We start from the raw sequence: 14,033 nt of genomic DNA, 5'->3' as shown, positions 1-14,033 counted from the left end.
GCAACCCCGAACAGTTTGAATTCCCGCTGGGAGAGTGCGCAGGCGCTGCCTTGGGCGAACCTGGAAACTATGGAAACTGGCGGCGCGGCGATGACGTCGCGGGCTGGCGGCGCGCTGCGAGCCCGGTCCGGGAGCCGCTCTGATGGGAGAGGAAGAGCAGGAAAGACCGGGGCCTGGGCCTGAGCCGGAGCCCGAGGCTGCCTTCGTCTACACGGAGCGAGACCTGCTGCGGAGCGGCATCCGCTGGGATGGAGCGCGGCCCGAGTCCCGCCTCGACAAGGCGCTGCGCTCGGCCTGGGAGCGGAGGATGCGAGCCGGCTGCTTCCGTTACCGGCTGTGGGGGCCCGAGCTGCCGGTCCGGGAGCTGCCGGGGAGGTGCCGCCTGCTGGCGCAGCTCAACGTCCGGCGGGCCACCGAGCGCCGCAAGCCGCAGGAGATCCTCAGCGTGCGGCAGCCCTTCGACCCGCAGCGCTTCAACTTCAGCCGCGTCCCGCGCCGGGAGCTCCTCTTCCGGCTGCGCCGGAGCCGGAGTCCCGAGGCCGGGGATGCCGAGCCGGCGGGCGGGGATTCCGACCTGGGTGCGGAGGCCCTGTTGATAATCAACGTCAGCCCCCTGGCCTACGGCCACGTCCTGCTGCTACCCGAGCCCGAGCTGCTGCTGCCGCAGGCCCAGACTCGAGCCGCGGTGCTCCGGGCCCTCGAGCTGGTCTTCCTGAGCTCCGAGCCCGCCTTCCGGGTCGGCTTCAACAGCCTGGGCGCCTTCGCCTCCGTCAACCACCTGCACCTGCACGGCTTCTACCTGCCGCACCGGCTGCAGGTGGAGTCTGTGCCCACCGAGCCGCTGGGCGAGGCCGGAGTCGGGGCCCGGCTCCACCGGCTGTGCGGCCACTACACCCGGGGCCTGGTGCTTTACTCGGACGGCCGAGCCCGCGACCGTGCCCAGGCGGCGGACGCGCTGCTCGCCGTCAGCGACCTGCTGCTGCGCCGCTCGCTCGCCCACAACCTGCTGGTGAGCCGCGGCTGCCCGCTGGGGCGCCGGCCGCCCGAGCCCGAGAGCCGGGACGGCGTGCGGCTCATCGTGTGGCCGCGCACACCCTGCTTCGGCGCCAAGGACGAGTCGGCCTTCAACGTGGCCGTCTGCGAGCTGGCCGGCTTCCTGCCCGTCAAGACGGCCCGGCACTTCGAGAGCCTGACCGAGGAGTCGGCGCTGCGGACCATCGGCGAGCAGCAGCTGCCGGCCGAGCACTTCTCACGGCTCTGCGCCGAGATAGCGGCGCTGCCGCTGCCCTGAAGCCCACAGTGCAGCCAGACCGACACGAGTGACCCTGTTTCATGTTATCCTGTCACCCCCGGCCCCCCAGCAAAAGGGGAACAGGATGAGGCCACTCGACCCGTCTAATCCTGTCCCACGCCACTGTAAGGTATGGGGTGCCAATTAGTGTTGTGGTTAGCGTGGTGTTATTACACTTTGGAACTTTAGAGTTCAATCCTGGCGTCCTCTGTAAGGAATTTATACGTCTTGTTCTATCCGTGTGCATGTTTCCTCCGGGTGCTCTGGTTTCTTCCCACCTACCTGTTAGTAGGTTAATTGGTCATTGTAAATGGCCACGCGATTAGGCTGGGGTAAAATCAGTGGGTTGCTGCACTGCTCGCTATATTTCGAAAATCATTAATGAACCTGTCCGCTTTCCTATCACCATCCCCATATTCCTCCAGAAAAACCACTTCCCCCGCTAGTCTCACCCACCCCAAACAGTCAGAGTGGTTGTTGTGACTTGCAAGGGTGCTGGAGAAATTCAGCAGATCAGGCAGCGTCTGTGGAGGGAAATGACCAGTCAGCGTTTCAGGTCAAGATCTCTTTTGTCCATTTCCTTCCACAGATGCTGACTGACCAGCTGAGTTCCTCCAGCGCCTCTGCTCTCTGCTCCATATTTCCACTATCAGCCATCTCACGTGTTTCCAGGGTGATTGGCATGCCTCCTCTCCCGCTGCTGGAATAGAACTGTACATGTTGTGCTGTCCTTTTAACCTACTGCACAATTAATTTAACCCTTCCCTCACATGGTCCATGTGCCTATCCAAGAGTTCCTTAAATTTCCATATCAGCCCCTACCACTACCTCAGTGGTACATTCCACATGCCTTCCACTTTCTGTGTGTTTTAAAAAGAAAACTACTTTGACCTTTACCCTAATCTGTCCTCTGCTCACATTAAAAGGATGTCCTCTGGTATTGGCTACTGCTTCCTTGGGAGAAAAGCACTGGCTGTCCCCTCTATCCCTCGTCCACTGTTGTTGATCTTGGAATGAAGCTGTCTGGACCTGGATCACTGTCGACAATTGGGAATTTCCTGATGAAAATATTTCACTCGCCGTAAATTGGAAATAATATCAACATCTGGACAGCTAAAAGATCAGTAGAGAGACAGGAAACATTACCTCCGGGGTTACTCCAAGACAAATACACAGGCTGGACCATCCTGTGTGGAGATGTGTAAATAAATTATATCAATCAACCTTTGAGCTTGAACTTGGGGGCCTCAACGTGGCTCTGGGTGCCTCAGCTTGAACTGATCTAGGAACTAAAAGAGTTGGTGAGCTGATTCTGGAATTGATGGAAGCACTCTGTGGACCAGGCTGGCTCAGTATCGGACCAGAAACCTCCCTGAACGGCCTCCTGCGTAATCTGAGATCTCGAGAGATTTACACTGGGTTGATGTTGAGGCATTTGGACTGCTACCTATGGAAATACTTGAATGATACGGTAACATGGAAGCAACTCCGTTGGAGGAAATTCACCTACAGTTGGCTGCTGCATGCCCTTGTTTGCAACTAAATAGACAAAGCTAGAAATACTCAGTGGGTCGGGCTGCTTCTGTTGGAAGAGAAACCCGCTGTGCTTCAGGTGGGGAGGCTTTTTTTTGTCTCAAGGATGAAGTCTGACCTGAGCACTTTTGGAATTTTCTGAATTTTGTTTCAGACTTGGACACCTTCAGTTCTTTTACACTTTTCAGTTCGAAGCTGGTTTTTCAGCTAAGGAACCAGGTGAAGACTGTTTCTAACAATCTGTATGAAGAAGACTGTTTGACAATTTAAGAGCTGTGGATGCTGGAAATCCGCAAGAAATTTGGACAGTGCTGTGGGTGTCCAGCAGGTCGGGCAGCACCTGCAGAGAGAGACACTCAGCGTTTCTGTCAAATTAATACAGTATTACATAGAACAGAGTACAACAGGCCCTTCAGCCCACAGTGTTTGTGCTGACCTCGATGCCAATTTAAACTCCGCATATGATCTATCCCACCTTCCCTGCTATTCACGAGTCTGTACCTTCACGAGCCTTTCATGTGTTTCTGTTGTACCCTCTTCCACCACCTGCCCTGACCTGATCCAGGTACCTACCCCTCTCTGTAGAAAATAAACTTCCCTCATACATCTGTGTCAAACCCTCCCTCTCACCACAAAGCTATGCTCTCTGGTATTTGCCGTTTCTACTTTGGGAATAAGACCATAAGACATGGGAGCAGAATTAGGCCATTGAGTCGCTTTCATCAGTCCCCTCAAAGTCCCATTCTCCTTGTAACCTTTGCTGTCTTGAGTACCTATTAACCTCTGCTTTAAATATACCCAATAACTGACATTCACAGATCTCTGTCTACAGAATCACCACCCTTTTGCTAAAGAAATTTATCCTCATCTCTGTTCTAAAGGGACATCCCTTTATTCTGATGATGTGCCCTTTGGTCCCACTATTGAAAACATCCTGTCCGTGTTCATTCTATCCAAGCTTTTCAATGTTGGATAGGTTTCAATGAGATTCTCTTCCCCCACCCCCCACAGTGAGTACAGGCCTAGAGCCAGCAAACGATTGTCATACGTTAACTGTTTTATTCCCAGTATTGTTCTCAAAAACCACCTCTAACTCCATCACGTCCTTCCTTGGATATGGGGCCCAAAACATCTCTCAATACACCAAATATGGAGATTTTGACTATCTACCCTATCTATGCCTCTCATTACAACTTCTGTCAGTTCACCTGTCAGCTTCTGGTGCTCCAGAGCAAACAAAGTTTGTCCAGCCTTGTAGCTTATATAGTTGAATTTCTAAATGAACAGAACTTGACATCTTTCCTGTAGGTAGGTGACCAGAACTTTCTAAACATTTGAAAAGCTCAGCAATCCATCTGAACCATTATGCAATTCAGTAAATGACTGGTTTGTTTCTTGAGGGTTGTCTGAAGCCAGGACTGTGGGGAATTTTGCATGGTCTTGTAAATGTTCTACATCCTACCTCGGGACAGTGGATACCTCACATTCTCTACTGTTACATGAGCCCTGGCTATTCCAATACACATTCCAGCCAGTTCAATACTTCACCGGGGGCCGTCCGTGCATTACTACTGTGTGCACAACTGAATCTCATCAGTAATGTGTATTAGAGGAAATAAATATTAGCAATATTTACATCCACATGTGGCCTTGGTATTCCAAAATAAAAACTTACGGAGCTGACAAAAAAGCAAGTTCAAATTATATTTATTATCAAAGTATATTGTCACCATAAAACCTGAAATTCATTTTCTTTCAGGTATTTGCAGTAGAATAAAGAAGTCCAATAGAATCAATGAAAACTACACATAAGCAAAGACTGATGCAAAAGCTGAAAGCAGTAATGAATAAATAAATAAAATTGAGAACACGAGTTGTAGAGTCATTGCAAGTGAGTTCTTGGGTTGTGGAATCCGTTCAGAATTGAGATGTGAAGTTTTAAACATCTTTAATTTTGTATATTGAGACATAAGCTTTGGAGCCAGGCTGCCCAGCAATTCCCCAATTTAACGCTACCCTAATCATAAGATAATTTACAATGATCAATTAACTTATCAACTGATATGTCTTTATGTGGGAGGAAGCTGGAACACACAGAGGAAACCCATATGGTACACGTACAGGCAGCAGCAGGAATTGAACCTGGGTCACTTGTACTGTAAACCATTGGGCTAACAACTACACTGCCAAAGATTACCATCAGGGAAAAGGTACAAGAGAGTGAAGGCACACACTCAATGTTTTAGGAACAACTAAATTTGTCAGTGGTCCCTGAACACAACCTCGCTATTTTGCTCTCTTTTTGAATTAGTTTTTTTAAAATATTTTTACTGTTATGTAAAAATACAGTGTAGAAGAATGAGGGGAGATTTGATAGAGGTATGTAAAATTATGATGGCTAGAGATAGAGTGAATGCAAGCAGGCTTTTTCCACTGAGGCTAGAGGAGAAAAAAACCAGAGGACATGGGTTAAGGGTGAAGGGGGAAAAGTTTAAAGGGAAGATGGGGTGGGGCTTTTTCACACAGAGAGTGGTGGGAGTGTGGAATGAGCTGCCAGATGAAGTGGTTAATGTGGGCTCACTTTTAACATTTACGAAAAACTTGGACAGGTACCTGGATGAGAGGGTGTGGAGGGATATGGGCCAGGTGCAGGTCAGTGGGATAGGCAGAAAAAAGAAGGGCCAAAAAGCCTGTTTCTGAGCTGTGATGTATTTCACAGTACTGTCAAGCGAAACAGCAAATTTCATGTCAGAGGTAAAGCTAATTCTGAGGTTTACCAGGTGTTGCCTGGATTAAAGGGTAAGAGCTATAATAAAAATATGAATAAACTTGGGTTCGCCATAGAGCTGGGGTTCAGGGACCCCTCGGTTGATTGTAGGAGTTCATGGCATAAAGAAGTTTGGGAACTCCTGCCCTAAAGCATTGGGGCTGAGAGACCTGGCTGAGGTTCTTAAAATTGAGAGGTATAGATAAGGTAGGCAGACAGAATCTTTTCCCCAGAGTAGACGTGTCAAAAATCAGTTAGGGAAGGGAAATTTAAAGGCAGCGTGAGGGGCAAGGTTTTTTTTTGTGCAGAATAGGTTACTGAGCGGTAGAAGCAGGCAGTTGGGTGAAATTTAAGAATGTGAAGACAATGGGGAGTGTGGATGATGTATAGGAGGACATTCAGTATAAATTGGCACGGCGTCGTGGACCAAATGGCCGTCCTATTCTGTGTGATAATTCTCACCGCCGAGGTGTATATTTTGTCAACGTGTTATGTAAAGGTTTACATTTCTGTAGCGCCTTTCATGGTGAAATGAGGCCCCAGCGCACTGTACATTTTAAATACAATGCAACTCCCGACAGCCGGTGGCGCTGTTTCTTTGTATTCCTGTTAGAAAATCTACCTGTACATTTGGTTTTTTTGGAACTTGCCAGTCACATTTTTTTTGGTTTCTCCACAACTGGGCCAAAATCCACCATATTTCGTAATACCCAATATGCCTAATGCGTTCCCACGGGACAGGATGAGGGTTGGCAGTTTAGGGAATAGCCGCGCACGTTAAAGCTCTTTGGTCCCTGAGTATTTATTCTCGATACTTATTGCTTATTTATCATTCCTTTTTGGATTTGCAATTTGTTGTCTTTTGTGCATTGATAGTTTGTCCGTCCTCTTGGGCGCGGTCTTTTATTGATTCTACAGTATCTGGTATCACGCGACAATAAACCATTAATTAAAAACATTAGTTAATAAACATTAATAAATTACCAATAATAGGGGTAATTCTGTTCAGTGTGAAGTGATGGAATTTGAAGGGACTTGTCTCTGTCCGAACCTGGCGGGACCAGAGGGAATAACAACTCATCCCATCCGTCCTTGGATGCAACCCGGACTGTTTTGAGTTAGTGATGGAGAGGTCCCTAAACAAACTGTCATCCATGATGGACAATCAGGCACATCCTCTCCATGACAGACTGAATAAGCGGCGGAGCGAACAGACTCATTCAGCTCCGCTGTCACAAGGATCGTTACAATAAGCATATACAGTTATCTCTGTGCGACAGGAGAACACATCAGAGGGCAATAGTCTCTGTCTGATTACTTCATACATTATAATTGCACATTGGTATATTATTATGTACTTTATTAAGTCTGCACACTGCTAAATGTGTTTTACTGCTGTAATGAAAGAATTTCTCACTCGGGTCAATAAAGTGCTTTAAGGAAGAACCGGGACTTGGTGTCCAACGATCCCTGAGGGTAGATGAAATTAGCCGGGGATAGAGTGCAGCTGCAGGGAAGTTATAGTACAACTTTCTAAAACATTAGACCACAGTCGAAGCATTGTGCGCAGTTCTGGTCACCACGCTAGCGTGGTATGAGTGGATGTGGTAGCGCGGCAGAGGGAATACTCGGGTCGAGTATGATGTTCCAAGGGGGTTGTCTATTGCTGGGTGCTCTAGTGGCTGTTGAGCCCGGTCGGGATCGACATAACCGGGATGCTAATGGAGAAGGGCTGTGCGGGGTCGTTGACAGACCAGGGTCAGGGTCTAGTGGCAAGTTGACCCGAGGAGGTTTCCCTGCATTTAATGTGTCATCTTCCGCCAGCTCCACCGTTGGTGGATCCCTGGGTGACCCTTCCAGGAGCTAAGCGCCAGATCGCTGGAACTCACAAGCCTCTTCACCAGACAAGGTGACGATCCTCGGGTAGGGCCGAAATGTAATGAGGAGGGGGAACGCGTCCGCTGCCCGGAGGGAACAGAGGGGTCGGGTTCCTTTTCCTCGGAGCACAGGAGGAACAATTTTTTTTTAAATGTAGATACTGGAACTCTGGAACAAACATCAGTGGGATATGGAAAGTGAACATCTCGGGATGGCGAACCTTTGTCAGTGGGAGAATCTGATTGGAAGTATAACGGATTATGAGGTATATAGAGAGGATGGTAAGAAACGTTTTTCGGTTGAGAGGTGCCTAAAATTAGGAAGTATATCGGGAGGTCGCTTCCCTCCACCGGCCACAAGAAGTGGGACTTCCCGGTGGGTACCCATTTTTTATTCTACTTCGCATTCGCATTTCCATTCCGACACGTCAGTCCATGGCATCCTCTACATTGCCCATCCCTGATTCCCGTTTCCCTCTCTCACCTAATCTCCTTACCTCCCCTTTCCTTTCTTCCGTGATCTTCTACCCCTCTCCTATCAGATCCCCCCTCCTCCAGCCCTTTATCTCTTTCACCAATCAACTTCCCAGCTCTTTACCCCTCTCCCTCCCCCTTTCCTGGTTTCACCCGTCACCTACCGCCTTGTACTGCCCCCCCCCCCCATCTTCTTACTCTGACTTCTCTCCTTTCCCGGTCCCGATGAAGGGTCTCGGCCTGAAAGGTCGACTGTTTACTCTTTTCCATAGACGCTGCCTGACCTGCTGAGTTCCTCCGGCATTCTGTGTGTGGATTGCTTTGGATTCCCAGCATCTGCGGAGTTTTTTCGTGTTTGTGAGGGAGAGAGGAGAGGAGCTGAGATGAAATTACTGCCTGCGGGCGGGGTGGTTGGTTACGAGGGCGGCGAGAAGTGTTGGAATAAGACCAAAAACCATTCGGCCCATCGAGTCTGCTCCGCCATTCCATCCTGGCTGATTTATTTTCCCTCTCAACCCCATTCTCCTGCCTTCTCCCCAGAATCTCTGACGCACTTACTAATCAAGAGCCCATCGACCTCCGCTTTACATGTACTTAGTGACTTGGTCTCCACAGCCGCCTGTGGCAATGAACTAATTCTCCACCCTCTGGCTAAAGAAATTCCTCCGCATCTCTGTTCTAAAGGAACGCCCTTCTATTCTGAAGCTGAGATCTTGGATTATCGAGTGTCATTAATGCGCGTTTGATGGTTCGGATGGACGGGGTGAGCTAGAGAACATATCTGTCCTCTGACTCCAGAAGTTTATAAAATAATGAGACGCACATTTGGGGCAGAGACTTTTTCCCAAGGTGAGAATGTCAAATAGTAGAGGGTGTAGTTTTAAAGCACGATGTTTTGTTGTATGCCGCACAGAATAGGAGGAGTCCGGAACCTGTGCTGTCCGGGAGGAGTGTTTATTGTTTTTTGTGCAGAAGTACGGCGAGGTACGGTTAGAGCGGTGTCATAGGCGTAAGTCAGACAACACATAACATAAATTATACATAAATTACTCTAGATATTGAGGTAAATGCTGTGCAAAAGAAGACATTAATACAAGCACATTCGATAGCAACATTTAAGAGAAATTTAGCCAGGTACATGAACAGGCAATGAATGGAGGGAGAGGGACCATGTGCAGGGAATTCGTTCAGTTGGTATCGTGGTTACCAGATATCGTGGGCTTTGTTTTTTTTTTGTTCGAGTAAAAAGTATAAATTAGTTTAATTTATGTTTTCTTTTAAATGTTGTACATCTGGTACTATGTGCTGATGCAAGTTGCACCTGTGCTGACATGTTTTTGCGGATTTGACAATAAACTGGACTTGGACTTTGACGCGCTCCTTGCTATTCAGTGCGGTGTGGTGCAACTGCGGCAGGGACCAGCAGGCGGCGCACTGGCGTCACTGAGCGGACCCTCGGCCGACTTCCGGGTAAGTTGCCCGTCGGGCGTTGGAATTTCTGAACTTTTTCCGAAGTTGCGGTACCGGACCAACTTTGTCTCCTACCCCGAACGCTTCCCACCGTCCTCCCTCCACTACATCGCCTTCGGGATTGCTGAAGCGACCTGACGAATTCCCCGGAGCGCCGGGCCCAACGGTAAGGAGGAATAGAAGTGAAGAGGGGCGGTGTCAAGCAGTAGGGGGTGAGAAGTTTGAAGAGAGGGGCAAGGAACTAGGTGTAGGAGGGTGAGGAGCTGGGGGGGGAGGTTTAGAAGTAGCCGGGGAGGGCAGGTGGGAGGAAAAGTAATCAGGAATAGCTTTGGGATTGGGGATCAAGGAGACGGGGTAGGGAACCGGAACAGGGGATTCAGGGCGTGTAGGGGGACGGACGGACGGACAGACGGCTGGTTGTGAGCACAGGAACACGGGGGGAGGGCGTGAGAAGGCAAGAGGTTGTGTATGTGGGGGTGGGGGGAGAGAGACACGTTTCTGATGACTGTTGGCAAGGGGGGGGGGGAAGGTAGTCGGTCCACCTATACTTCAACTCCATTTCCAGTAATGGCCATCAGTTTTAAAATATTTGTCCAGATCTCTTTATCAGAATCAAAATTTGTTGTTTTGCGGTAGCTGTACATTGTAATACATAAAACTATAAAATTACAGTAAGAAATATGAAAAGTTAAGTAGGGCAAACAAGGAAACAATAGTGAGTTGGTGTTCATGGGGTCAATGTCCATTCATAAATCCGGAGGGGAAGAAGCTGTTCCTGAATCGCTGAGTGTGTGCCTTCAGGTTCCTGTACCTCCTCCCTGACGGCAGCAGTGAGAAGAGGGAATGCCCTGGATGATGGATGCCACCTTTTTGAAGATCTCATGGATGCTGGGCAGGCTAGTACCCATGTTGGAGCTGATTGATTTCACAACTTCCTGCTGCTTATTCTGATCCTGTGCAGCGACACCCCTCCCCCCCCCCCCCCCCCCCATGTTAGAATGCTTTCCACGGTAAATCTATAGACATTTCAGTGTTTTTGGTAACTTACCAAATCTCCTCAAACTCCTAATGAAATATAGTCACTGTCAATTCTTCTTTGATAATGTTGGGCCCAGGTTAGATACTCAAAGATGTTGAACCTAGGAACTTGAAACTGCTCACTCTTTCCATTTCTGATCCAACTCTACTTTCTGCAAAGTCTGAGGAAAGTCTATCTCCCACCCCCCATCCTCATCACATTCTACAGGGGTTGTATTGAGAGCATCCTGAGCAGCTGCATCACTGCCTGGTTCGGAAATTGCACCATCTCGGATCGCAAGACACTGCAGTGGATAGTGAGGTCAGCTGAGAAGATCATCAGGGTCTCTCTTCCCGCCATCACGGACATTTACACTACACGCTGCACCTGCAAAGCAAACAGCATTATGAAGGACCCCACGCACCCCTCATACAAAATCTTCTCCCTCCTGCCGTCTGGGAAAAGGCACCGAAACATTCAGGCTCTCACGACCAGACTATGTAACAGTTTCTTCCCCCAAGCTATCAGACTCCTCAATACCCAGAGAATGGACTGACACCAACTTACTGCTCTCTACTGTGCCTATTGTCTTGTTTATTATTTATTGTGATGCCTGCACTGTTTTGTGCACTTTATGCAGTCCTGTGTAGGTCTGTAGTCTAGTGTAGTTTTTTTCTGTGTTGTTTTTACGTAGTTCAGTGTAGTTTTTGTATTGTTTCATGTAGCACCATGGTCCTGAAAAATGTTGTCCCGTTTTTACTGTGTACCAGCAGTTATGGTTGAAATGACAATACAAAATGATGACTTGATTGATGAGGGATCCCTCGTCTTATCCTTCTTGAGGTCCACAATCAATTCTTTGGTATTACTGATGTTGTGTATGTGATCTATTTCGCTCCTCTCATCACCATCTGAGATTCTGCCAACAATAATTGTATCATCAGCAAATTTATAGAGGGCATTTGAGCTGGCTAGCAACACAGTCATGGGTATGGAGACAGCAGAGCAGTGGGCTAAGCACACACCCCTGAGGTGCTCCAGTGTTGATCGTCAGTGAGGAGGAGACGTTATCACTAATCCGCACAGATTATGGTCTTCCAGTTAGGAAGTCGAGGATCTGGTTGCAGAGGCTTTGCCATCAGGACTGTAGGAACGATTGTATTAAACGCTGAGCTGAATAGCAACCTGTTGTAAGTATTCGTATTGTCCAAGTGATCCAAGCTCACGTGAAGAGCTAATGAGATCGTATCCGCTGTAGACCTTCTGTGACGATGCGCAAATTGCAGTGGGTCCAGGTCCTTGCTGAGTCAGGAGTTCATTCAAGTCATGACCGTAGACGATTGTGGTTAAGGCAGCTCACCCTGTTCTTCCTGGGCACTGGTATAACTGTAGCAGTGAGAGGTTGAACGCCCCAGGCAAATGGTTAGTGCAGGTTTTCAGAGCCGTACCCGGTAGTCTATCGAGGCATGATGCCCTGCGAGGGTTCACACTCTTGAAGGACATTCTGACGTAGGCCTCCAAGACAGAGGTCACGGTCACCAGATGCTGCAGGAACTCTTATAGCTGTACAGTCCTTATCCGCGGGTTCAACCAACTGCCGATCGGGAAAACCCGCAAGTTCTCTCTCCGGCACTCATTGTTTGAACACGTACAGACTATTTTTTCTTGTCGTTATTACATTGTATTAGATATTATAAGTAATCTAGAGATGATTTTAAAGTACAGGCAGTCCCCGGGTTATGAACTAGTTCTGTTCCTGTGTTCTTCATTAAGTCGGAACAGGTACATCTGGTATTATTTAGCGTCAGTTAGTCAAATGTTTGTCTTAGTATATAGTAAATATGTTACCTTTCTATGCAGATAAAACACTTAAGAAACGTATGTATTTCAATAATTAAACCACTGTATTGCTTAGTAATAATTGTAGCTTTCATCAGGGCAGGGTCTTTCACATGCTTCAACAAAATTGTTCCGATCATTGATCCACTGTAGCCTAACGCTTTTCCAATGACCAATGGCGTTTCACCTCTTTCCGATCGCTTTATTATTTCCACTTTATTTTCAATAGTGATCGTGATTATTTTCGTGAACAGAAACTGCGGATTCAGAGCTGCGTTGCCAGGTCCTAAAGTCCACCGCACTGAGACAGGCTAAACAAGGGACTTGAGCATCAGAGTTTTTTGGTATCCGCGGGGGGGGGGGGTCCTGGAACCAGTTCCCCGCGGATAAGGAGGGTGGACTGTAGTTTTATTCTCCCTTTCAAAGTATAAAAGGCGTTCGGCTCATCTGGGATTAAAGCATCATGATAGGTTTTGCTTTGTAGTTAGTGAGGCCTGCAAGCCCAGCCAGAGTTGACGTGCATCCGATTCCACCTCTGACCTCGATCAGAATTGTTTTGTGTTTCAGATAGCCTGGTGTAAGTTGTACCTGGCCTCTTTGTGTAGTCGTGGATTCCCAGGCTTGAAAGCCACAGATCTGGCCCCCCAGCAGACTACAGACCTCCTGGTTCATGCATGGCTTTTGATTTGGGAATGTATCTGAAACACCCTTAACTACCGCGAATCAACCACTTACTGTGTGAAACAAAAAACTTACCTCTGCCATCTTTCCCAACCCCACCCCCCATGCTTTCCTCCAATCACCTTAAAATGATGTCCCTGGTATTAGCCATTTCTGCCCTGCAGTTTGATTTGGGTAAGTGTGAGGTGTTATATTATGGGAAGACATAAGACAACTGAGGGTGGGATGTTCACAGGGAGACCCGGTTCGGGGGATGAGGGGTGGGTGGGGAATGTTCGAGAATGGAGGCCTCTCTTGGTCAATGTTGACCACAGATGTTGTGTCCTAGCTGTCTTAAGTCGGCACACAGTCCAGGGCAGTACGATAATGGAGAGCAAGCCGGTCCCTTGGAGCAGGCTCCCTTCTCTCTACGCAGTTGATGAATCCAAAGGAATGGCAGAAGCTGATACAGTCTGGCACCAGTAGTGTCGCAGGAGTTGAACTCGATGTACGACTGCCTTAGGGACTCCAGCTCCAGGTTTTTGCTCTGGGTTTGCTCCTGAAGCCTTTCCCATGAGCGGTACAGTGCAGGACAGCAGAGGTCTGAGATCAGAGACTTTACCTGCAATGGCTGACAAGCCCCATCTGCCCGAAGCAACTGGTTTTAAGGCGCCAGTAACCCACCTGTGCCCCCCTCCTGTCAGTGGAAAGAGTTCCGCCAGGCCTAGTAACTAAGCACACGTGAAGGCCGGGAGCTGGACTTGGTTATCAGAGGCCGTTTGAAACACACACAGTTGGGAGCTTGTCCCCGTTTCCACCCCGGCTCTAACAACCTTCAGGAACCGTGTAGAACAAGGAGTTACAGGGCCCTAGTCCAGACAGTAACTGTTAACATTCTACACTCCATCTCTCACCTCCTGTCAAACCCCCAATGTCACAGACAGGTTAGTAGTGGATTGTTAGGACCCAGGTTCTCTGTCCTGTCCCCCCTGTGACTCCGTGGGCCACACTACTCCCACCCCTGGTGCTCTGCTTTCTGTCCACGTCCCAAAGACACGCTGGGAAACTCATTGGATGCTGCCCCTAATGTACATAGGGGCAGGA

General features: G+C 48.7%; 1 protein-coding gene across 1 annotated transcript; it reads left to right on the top strand.

Annotated features, from left to right (window-relative positions):
- The first annotated feature begins 53 nt into the window (after positions 1-53).
- Positions 54-8,716, top strand: gdpgp1 (GDP-D-glucose phosphorylase 1). Its single transcript, XM_073024786.1, has 3 exons — positions 54-1,421; positions 7,627-7,750; positions 8,627-8,716. The coding sequence occupies exon 1, from the start codon at positions 143-145 to the stop codon at positions 1,289-1,291; it is 1,149 nt and encodes a 382-aa protein (XP_072880887.1). The 5' UTR covers positions 54-142; the 3' UTR covers positions 1,292-1,421; positions 7,627-7,750; positions 8,627-8,716.
- The last annotated feature ends 5,317 nt before the right edge of the window (positions 8,717-14,033 follow it).

Source organism: Hemitrygon akajei, chromosome 21, assembly GCF_048418815.1.
Source record: "Hemitrygon akajei chromosome 21, sHemAka1.3, whole genome shotgun sequence".
Classification (NCBI taxonomy): domain Eukaryota; kingdom Metazoa; phylum Chordata; class Chondrichthyes; order Myliobatiformes; family Dasyatidae; genus Hemitrygon; species Hemitrygon akajei.
The sequence above is the reverse complement of the archived record's forward strand: the minus strand, read 5'-3'. Positions and strand labels throughout refer to the sequence as shown.

What these genes read in the sequence shown, in the direction of transcription:
- gdpgp1 (XM_073024786.1), top strand. Translation starts at nt 143, where the DNA reads ATGGGAGAGGAAGAGCAGGAAAGACCGGGGCCTGGGCCTGAGCCGGAG.